Source organism: Sceloporus occidentalis, unplaced genomic scaffold (assembly GCF_023333645.1).
Source record: "Sceloporus occidentalis isolate IW3139 unplaced genomic scaffold, rSceOcc1.0.p SCAF_7, whole genome shotgun sequence".
NCBI classification, from domain to species: domain Eukaryota; kingdom Metazoa; phylum Chordata; class Lepidosauria; order Squamata; family Phrynosomatidae; genus Sceloporus; species Sceloporus occidentalis.
The window spans coordinates 82,941,573-82,952,089 of NW_028316987.1; the positions used below are offsets into that span (position 1 = coordinate 82,941,573).

General features: G+C 40.4%; 1 protein-coding gene across 1 annotated transcript in view; it reads right to left on the bottom strand.

Annotated features, from left to right (window-relative positions):
- LOC149310025 (ATP-dependent 6-phosphofructokinase, platelet type-like) overlaps positions 1-7,231 on the bottom strand; it is an 84,190-nt gene extending 76,959 nt beyond the window's left edge. The window contains exon 1 of the mRNA XM_089533513.1: positions 7,076-7,231. Coding sequence (XP_089389639.1) covers positions 7,076-7,085 — 10 coding nt within the window. The 5' untranslated portion in view covers positions 7,086-7,231. The remainder of the gene's footprint in view (positions 1-7,075) is intronic.
- Positions 7,232-10,517: the final 3,286 nt, after the last annotated feature.

The window sequence follows — 10,517 nt, forward strand, 5'->3', positions numbered from 1 at the left end:
ATCTCCATTTCTAAACCAAGGAGCCAGTGTTGTCCGAGGACTGCTCTGGTGGCCATGTGGCCAGTATGACTGCCCCGAACGCTGTTACCTTCCCACTGAGAAGTGGCACCTATTTATCTACTTGCATTTGCATCCTTTTGAACTGCTAGGTTGGCAGAAGCTGGGTCGAGTCACAGGAGCTCACTCCATCATGCGGCACCTGGGCCTTGAATTGACAACCTTCTGATCTTCCAATCATCAGAATTGGTGTCTTAACCACTAAGCCACCACACCTTCCCCTTTGGCCATGCAGTCACTGGTAGATTTTCAAAGTCAAGGAAATTTAGTGTCCATTTGCAATTCAAATACAAAGGTAACACATTTTCTTTTCCTAATGCTGGGACTTATTGGCATGCTTTACATCTACACCACCTAAAAGTTTTCCTGATGCAAAACATGAAGACTTCTTGAGGAATTCAGTGTCCTCTACCTAAATAGGAGCCTGTGGCTTCACAAAGGAAAGAGACATGCTGGGTTCCAAGGAAACATCTTTGAATTGCAAAGAGACACTACATTTCCTTGACTTTGAAAATCTTCCTGTGACGGCAAGGCCAAAGGGAGAGGCGCCAGCCTGCAGATAGCCCTTCCTACCATCTGAACTAAGACCAGAAACAGAAAATGCAGGCCTATGACTAACATCTTCATTGTTTTTCCCCCTCCTGTTTGCCTGATGTAGAGCCAGTGTGACTTCATAAGCTTGCAACATGTAATTGTGCATTTTGGTTGGCCCAATAAGGGTATCATTGTTTGGATGTTATTGGATTTGCTATATGGCTAACATGGCTATTCTTACATGTTTTTTGCACTAATGTTACTCATAAATCCTAATTCCCATATACCACTGAATATACACTCGTCCCTTCCTTCACATTCACTGGGGTTAAGGGCACTCTGGGCACAGGATCCCTGTGAATATGGAAAAACTGCAAATAACAAAAACACTTTGTTTTTACCTGAGAGAATACCTCCTTAGGAATCACTAGGACCTCCAGTGCAACTCTGTGGTCAACATCTGCCAGTCATTGACCATAGAATTGCCCTGGAGGAGCCACAAATGCCTAGCGGAGTGTTTTCTCTAGGAATCTCTAGGTCCTTCAGTGTGACTCTTGGTTAAAGTTGACCACAGGGCTGCTGCACTGGAGGACCTCGATATTCCTAGAGAGAACATATTAATAAAATCCGTGAATAATCAGATCCGCAAAAGTCAAAGCCACAAATGTGGAAGGACGAGTGTAATGCTAATAGATGTGACACAAACAACCAACAAAATTAAAATTATAACTTCAAATTACAATGTCGTATGCATAAGCTAAATGTATTTATGTATGCATAGTGGAGATTTGGTTAAAATTTGATGTTTTTTAAAATAATTTAAAGAATTTTAAAAAAATTAAATTTGTTTTTTTAAATATTAAAATTCAAAATTTTAATTTTTTTAATTTGAAATTTTAATTTTAATTTTTTTTAAATTCTAGGGCCCCTCCTTTCTGCTCCCACTGAGCTTCACTCCACTCCCACAATCTTTGAAAGCATTTTAAAGGGAAGCAGATGAATGCCACAGCCCATTTCTGCCAAAATGTAGTGTTTGAGGAGCAGTGATATCATCACTCCCTTTTTTTAGGCTGTCACTCATAACCCTTTCAATTTATGCTTCCTAGTCCTGCTCAAAATGAGGGACCTTTTTGACATTCCTCCAGGACCGAAGGCTGAAATGTCAGGACGTGTCCTGGCAAAGGGTGACATCTGGTCACCCTTCATAAATATAAATTCATGCGTCTTAGTCCTGCTCAAAATGGAGGAAATTTTTGGAATAACTCCTGGGCAGAAGGTAGGACAGGTCCTGAAAAGGAGGATGTCTCAACACCTTGTATAAATATAAATATTCCAGCTTATGAAGACCCTAAGGCAAAGCTACCACAGGGTTTTCTTGGCAAATTTCTTCAGAGGTTAGCCATTGCCACTAAGAGAATAAGTTGTCCAACATCACCCAGTGGGTTTAGATGGCCAAGCCATGATTCAAACTCTGGTCTCCAGAGTCAACGCTTATGTAACGAATGCGCCAGTGGCGTACTTGTTACGCCACCGCTGCAGCTTGAGAAGAACCCACTTTTCATGTCTTCTTTTTCCGCCGGCAGGAAGCCGCATGGTTTGGCAGCTGTGGCTTCCCTCTGGTGGAAAAACAGGTGCCGACAGGCCGCCCTTTTTGGGTGGTCTGTCCTGCGCCAAAATATGAGACATTTATTTTGTCACATTGAGCTGCGACAGTTAAAAGAGTCACAAACTGGATTATTTCTGCAGTGTGTTTTGGACCAATGACATCACCAGGGCTCATCTTCTGTAACATAATCACAAGGGGTCACCCCTAGGCCTCAGGGTGTGGCCTTGAAAATTCAGGGTTTAGCATAGTGCTGACCTGGCAGCCCTAACTGAGACTGGATCCAACTCATTGATTTAGAATGGGCTCACATCATGCTGAACTCCAGATGTAACTGGAATGCACCTAGCATTTCACAATATTGCCTGTGCTGGCCAGGACTTGCAGTCTTACAAGGTCTGAAAGGTTGCACGATTACCAGCCCTGGTTTGCAAACAAGGCCATTTGTATTCAGTGACACTTTATGCTTTGGCTAGTTAGTTTCTGAAAGGTTAATCTCACAGTCAATGAAAGAGAGGAGGCAAGTGCATGGCTTGCTCACACACAATATAACTGAAAAAGAAGTATAATGAATGTTTTGGACTTAGGGGCTTGCTTGACAGACCGCCCCTTTGGAGTGGCCTGCAGCTGCCCTTTTCCTCACCAGATCAGGGCCTTGGCAACAACATGCTGCAGCCCCAATCTGGCCTTTCTGTGGCACAAAAAGAAGCCGCAAAAAGTACCTACTTTTTGCACTGTGGAAAGGGAACCCTAGCTGCCACAGCAGTGGTTTTTCACCGCTTCTTCAGTGCAGCATGTGTAAACACTGCACTGACAAGTTGGCATGATGCTGCTCACCGTCTGGTCAAGCAGGCAGTGTGGGGGTGTTGTAGGGGTGGTGTAGGGTGGTGTCAGGGTGACCAGTGTGCGCTTGCCATGCCCCCACTCTGCCTCCATGCCAGCTCTTTATGCTGGCCTGTTGAGCCCCTTTATCTCCCATCAGCCCTAGTCAGCTTGACCAGTGATCAGAAATTCTCCACAAGGTCTGCTGAAATACTTTGGTAGTTGAGCAAATGATTTAATCAGATTGCATCTGGCTATGGGAATATATACATCCCATCACTCTCCAGCAGGCATAGAATAGTCCAAGAGGGCTTTGGTCAATGTGGACAGAAGGCAGATATGTCCTCTGCATTGACCAAGAAAAAGACATACACAGGCACAAGGTTTGCTCAGGCCTATGGATGCCAATAAGAGGATGCCAGCCTAAGCTGGCATCAGAATTATGTTCTAGTACTAGAATGGCTGGCTGCAGAAGGGAACAGAGCTGTGCATTTGCATGACAAGCTACCACAGCTCAAATCTCTTCTACATAACCCTGAAGAGGGTAATAGCATTTATTATCTATTATACTTAACCACCTTAGATCCTTCACACTCCTGTTGTAGCTGTTGTTGTTGTTTGCCTTCAAGTTGTTCCTGACTTTATGGTGACCCTATTATTGGGTTTTCTGGGCAATATTTTTTCAGAGGAGGTTTGCCACTGCCTTTCCCTGAGGCTGAGAGCATGTGACTTGCCCAAGGTCACCCAGGAGGTTTCCATGGGACTTGAACCCTTGTCTCCAGAGCCGTAGCCCAACACTCAAACCACTACACCATGCTGGCTCTACCTCACCCAGAAAAATTAGTCCACTGTCAGATAAAGTAGATCTTTCACCATGTTAATATGCTTCTCTGAGGGTTTGAAAAGCAATAATTGCAGAGACTGTAGAGACTGTAGCAATGAACAGGGATGCTTGCATAGGGTTCAAAAAGGAGCAACCCTAACTCAAAATTGGGACTAATCAGCAGCAAACCAATGTTTCCTATCATTTTGAACAGTTTGATAGTGGCAGTGAGTCTTATTGCAGCTATCAGATGGGTGATGCATAATAGGATTTTAGTTTAGTTAATCTAGTTACAGCCTACCTGGGTCATGGACACACAAAAGCATGAAATACAGCTATCACCCTCTCCCTCCCCTGCTGCCACGCAAATACCAGGTCAGTGAGACCTTTTTTTATTTTTTTTATTTTTTGCAGGGAATGAATTTATATCCTTATTGTTTTATTATCTTTTTGGCTTACAATCCCAATGAACATTTTGGATGTCTTTTTAAATGAACTAGCTGATGGAAAGAATTCCTTTTGAAAGAAGAGCATTTTCTCTGTTGGTTGTTTAGAATAAAGTGATGTCACTAAAGAAGTAACAGTAATTTAATTAAATGAGCTCTAATTAAATCTAGCAATTACCAGAACAAACAGACAACATGATAGAACATCCAGGCAGCATACTAATAGTCCCATTTTATGCATGTTTATAGTAAGTCACAATGTGTTCAGAGAGGCATATTCCCACACAATGATATAGGATGGCAGCTAATGTCCACTGGCTGTGTTGATGGAAACTGATGGAAGTTGCAGTCCATCTATAGAGTTGGTTGTTGTTTTTTGCTGTCAAGTCAGCTTTGACCTATGGCAACCCTTTGCATGAAAGACGTTTATGTGGTTTGGACATGAAAGCCCTACTCGAATTTTATAAACTCATAATTATAACACTAAGCACACTGAAACTCACTGATTTCCATCGGCTGAGACTAGACGTTGTTGTTGTGTTTATTTATATCCCACCTTCCTCCCAGTACAGGGAGTCAAGGCAGCTTAGTTTAGAGTAGATATATGAAAATCAACTGACAATTTGTAAGGCTGCAAGACTACGCTGCAGAATTAATGCAGTTTGAAAACTGCTTTAGCTGCCATTGCTCAGTGCTATGGAATTCTGCAGTTCGTAGTTCTGTGAGATATTTAGCCTTCTCTGCTAGGAAGCTCTGGTGCCAGAACAAACAACAAATCCCAGGCTTCCATAGGATGGAGCCATGACAGTACTTCCCTCTGAGCCAGTGGCTCAAAGACTGGCACCATTCAGAAACCAACACTTTGACTTGCCCTGTTGTAAATGATAATATGCTTGACACTCTGAAGGGATCTTTGTAACATGTGAAGGCCTCTTGCATCCTCAAATAGACAGTGTGCTTGCTTTATTTGTAATTTTTTTTATTTCTGTTCAATGTCCATAAGTTGCATTGCAACTTTTAAATTCTGTTTCCTTATCTTTTCACGGTGCTTGTCTTAAACTTCCTGTCTTCTTTATTATTGGCATTTTGCTTCCTTTTCTATACTTCTGCATAGCAGATATGAACAACCACAATGTCCTGAGTTACCCTTAATTTGTTTTACACTTTCTGTAACTTTTCTGTAAAGTTCTCAGCCTTTACTGCCTATATGCCTATGTGTATACTGTACAACATATAGCATTTTTCCTTTTTGTCTCCATTTAATCTCATTTATTAAGCGTTCACTCCTGATTCCCTCCCCATTACAAAGTTCTGGCATCTTAAAACTGGCTTGATCCACACACACCACCCTCACTGTCACTGTTTTTTGTCCATACTCCCTTTTATGTTGTTTTGAAAATGGTTTTTATAAATTATCAGATTGTGCAGGACTACTTATTGATTTCTCCCACCAGCTTTAATGGCGTATTCATACAATGCTTTCTTCTACTTAACTTCATTATACTTCACTGTACGTTGTACAGCCTTCTACATTGTTACTGGTTCTGTTTGACAGTGTATTTTCAAATATCACTTAAGGCCATAATCCGATTTAAACACTTCCCTAGGCATAAATGTCACTGAATACAAAGGGTATTATTTCTGAGCAAATACACATAAGGTTGCATTGTTCATTTTGGAAACACTTGAGAGGGCTCTTTACCAAAAATATATCAATGTTTAATCATTGAACTTTAAAACTGATTAAAACTGATTATTTGTCTCCTTTCTCCTCACTTTTTAAAGCATTTATTTCTGCCCTTTGTGGAGAATGATATATAAGGGTGTGTGTGTAGTGTTAAATATATTTTCAGGAAAAAATATATAATAACACTCTGAATATCTTTTGAAACAGAATAATGCTCTGCCATGTGCTGTAGCCAAATGCCAAAGAGTAGAGGACTCCTGTACTATTAACAGTTGTGCAAGAGTGAATTTCAACAGAAGTACCTTCAATGCAATAATCATCATCATCATACCTGGTTTAATCTGTAACCTTTCTGCTGAAATTTGCTCACCTATACAAATGTTGTATAGTGTACTGCAGTAGTTTGAAAGCTGTTCTAGGACTCTGGAGACCAGGTTCAAATCCTGGTTTAGCCATGGAAACCTACTGGGTGACCTTGGGCAAGTCAGATTCTCTCAGTCTCGGGGGATGGCAATGGCAAACCCCCTCTGAAGAAACTTGCCAAGAAAACCTCACCATAGCCTCACCTTTAGGATTGCCATAAATCAGAAATGACTTGAAGGCACACAACAACAACAACAACAATAAACAAATGTTAAAATGCATAGCGACTCTTTTGCAGTGGGACTCCCCTGTCTGTAATTTGTCTCTCTTTGCCCTTCCATCCATATCTATTTTCTTTGTGTTGCATAGTTTCTTTTTCAACCTTTGACCAGTTAACAGCCCTGTAACCTTGGCTTAGACCCTGCATCCCTGTTAATCCATGGAAACCCACTGGGTGACCTTGGGCAAGTCACACTCTCTCAGCCTCAGAGGAAAACAAGAACAAAAAAAACCCTCTGCTAAGAAAACTCCACCTTTTGGTCACCATAAGTCAGAAATGACACAACAACAAATCAGGATGCTTTATCAGTGAGTTTCAAACAGAAAGTGCCCTTCTCCTTCTCTTAACATGAGATTTCTTTGGATTTTGCTCTCATTTATTCGTTCATTCATCCTCTCCCCCTCCTCCCTTTCCCTCTCTCATGGTTCATATGATTTTCCCTTCTTCCTCATGGACTTACATTCAGACATCTTTTAGTCTCTATAGTTCCTCCTCGGTCACAATAAAATAAAATAGCATAAAATGTAATGTCGTCTCTAGTTCAATTTGTAAGCTACTCTTTTCTCACAGGAAAAAGACTATAGCAATTCGAAGCAGAGAGCTGCTGGTCTTTTCCAACCAACTGTCATCAACTGCCAAATTCTTCCTTCCTTCCTTCCTTCCCACCCACACATCCATCCCTGTCAGATCTTTTTATTGTTTCTAATGTTCCATTCCAGCTTTGCTCATCCACAGCCTGCGTCAAGATGGACATTTATTGTGTAAGAGGGAAGAGTTATTACTGTTACGTTGTGCCTCCAAGGCACTTTTGACTTATGGCAACCCCGAGGCAAACCTATCCTAGGGTTTTCTTGGCAGGTTTCTTCAGAGGGGGGTTGCCATTGCCATCCTCTGAGGCTGAGAGATTGTGACTTGCCCAAGGTCACCCAGTGGATTTCCATGGCTAGGCCAGGATTCGAACCCTGGTCTCCAGAGTCATCGTCCAACACTCAAGATTCCCAGTTTCTTTCTATATATACCCTCCCGAATAGTATAATGAGTCCAGATTGAGATGTACACACCCACTGGGTTGTCTTGGCAAGTTTCTTCAAAGGGGGATTGCCATTGTTATCCTCTGAGGTTGAGAGAGTGTGACTCAACCAAGGTCACCCAGTGGGCTTTTATGATCAAGTGGAAAATTGAATTTCCAGAGTCATGGTCCAACACATTCATCCCTGTCAGACTTTTTTATTGTCCAACACTCAAGCAAAATAATATTTCCCCCCCTGTAGGCTTAAAAAATAGAATAGGTAAACTGTCATTTTGTATTGTTGGTCTGCTGTTTCACTTCTGTGTCTATGGCTGGCCTTCTTCTTTTCTACTTGCTAGCATGGTGTGGTCTCCAGATTTGCATTAGAACAGAAATGAATCTTCTATGTTCTAAAAACATTAAATCATTATTTTAATTAAGGGCCTTAACGAAGATGCAGCTACACTGTAGAAATAATGCAGTTTGACACTGCTTTAACTGTCATGGTTCCATCCTACAGGACCCCGGGACTTGTAGTTTGGCAAGGCACAAGCACTCTGACAAGGCTAAAGACCTTGTAAAACTACAAATCCCAGGATTTCATGGAGCCGTGACAGTGGCTGATTTCCACAGGCTGAGTTTAGACTTAGCTTACAGTAGCTACACTGAAATCAACTGACAACTTCTAAGGCTGCATCTACACTGCAGAATTAATACAGTTTGACACCACTTTAACTGCCATGACTCAATGCTATGGAATTCTGGGAATCATAATTTTGGGAGATAGGTAGCCTTTTTTCTCAGAAAGCTCTGCTGCCACAGCAAACTACAGTTCCCAAAAATCCATAGCATGGAGCCATGATTGTTAAAGCAGTGAGAAACTGGGTTATTTTTGCAATGCAGATGCAAACTTTGAAAACGTATGCCTGGGGGGTTGTGTGTGTCACAATTTGCATTTCTGCATCCTATTACCTTCTATTAAACTCTCAGAATCATATAACTATATTTTAAAACCTGTGTCTTTAATATCACTCTGTCAAAGCATCTGAGGAAGTGGACTGATATCCGCAGAAACTCATGCTAAAATATAAATCATATTTCCCCTGCTTCTCAATTAGATGTTGTATATTATATATATATATATATATATATATATATATATATATATATATATACCTCAGCAAAATAAAGGCTTTGGAACAGTACAATGCTGACTGTGTAAATCTACAGCGCTATATTAATAATAATAATAATAATAATATAAATTACACATGGGTGAAGGTTGAAGCAGAGAGCAGTTCAAACTGGCACAACAAAAGCATTCTGACATCTAGTTTAAAATAATAACAATAATAACAACAACAATAACAATGATGAGGAACACAATCGGACAGAAAAATAAGGACTTGTGTTAGCTATCTCTCAAAACAATCAGAGGAAAATCTTTGATTCTCTGCAAGTCAAAGAACGTAGTATACAAAACAGTGTTTTATTTTTATAAGATACATGATGCTTCAGAGGAAACAAAATTGGCAGTCAGAACCGGGAGTGGGTGGGAAACACAATGTTGGTGTTGATACAGAAGCAGTCAGCCTAAAACAGCTCTAATGAAAGGAGGGGAGGGGAATCATTGTACTGCATAATATGTTTATTGGACTGGAGAATGTCTTCCTATAAATCAAGGGAGGGAGTTGCATTGCATGGCCTTGCATGGTACCACACTGCAAGTCCCAGCAATCTTAGTCAAGATAGTTAATGATAAGGAGTGCTGGGAGCTGCAATACATCAACATTGGGGGCCTTTATGATTCCCAAATACACCATGTCATACAGTTAGGTAAGACTTAATAACTAGTCCAATATTGCTCTGGAAAAAAAATCCAGTATGTCTCTTCATCAGGCTTCTTGCTATTGGCTAACATCTTTTCTGATTCTGATTTTGTTTTCCTGAATCAACCTCTCTTTAATTCGAATCCTTTGCTCCCAAATTTGTGCATCGTTAATATGGCAAACCATTTCAGACAGATCCACTCTTTGAGTTGACCCCACAGTTCCAAAGTCTTGGGCTCCTGTTGTTGTCCCTTCTCCCCTTAAGATCCCTCTCTGGATCACCTTTCCCCTTTAAGATCCCTCCTTGGATTGGGTACTATAATGCTATTGTTCCATTGCATCTTTTTCAGATCTTTCTGGAGACCAAAAAATATCAAACAAACAAACAAAAACATTCAGTGAAGAAGAAGATAAATAACAGCCTGATAACCATGGCAGACAACAACAAAGAAGATTATGCCTTTAATCACATTTTAAAATAAACATGCATCTTCTTGAAATATCTTTGGCTTACTTTACTGGTGATCTTCCAAAGAAAAGCATTTAGAACTCTTTGGAGATATTTTGATAAACGGACTCCTTGTTTCCATGATTTAAAGGGGAACTAAAATAATAGTAACAATTGGCAACTGAATCCTAAATGAACTGAAATCTCTTACATTAATCAGCTTATATAATAATAATAATAATAATAATAATAATAATAATAATAATTTTTATTTATATGTCCCGCCTCTTCCAAGGATCGAAGAGGAATTACATCATTAAAATAATACAATGCAATTGAACAGTCAGTAAAATACTAATACTGAATTATACATCCCTATTAGTTCCTTAAAATCTCCAAACATCATTTCATATACCATCATACTTAGAGAGGGGGGTCTTAATCATCATCTCTATACCAAATCTGATGGTATATTGATCAGCCAGGCAAATTCATGTCATGTCATATGTTGTTGTTGTTGTCCACCTTGGGTTGATATTGACTCATGCTGACCCTGTAGATGAGACATCTCCAAGACCCTCTATGCTCCACTGCTCTGCTCTGGTCCTGCAAATTC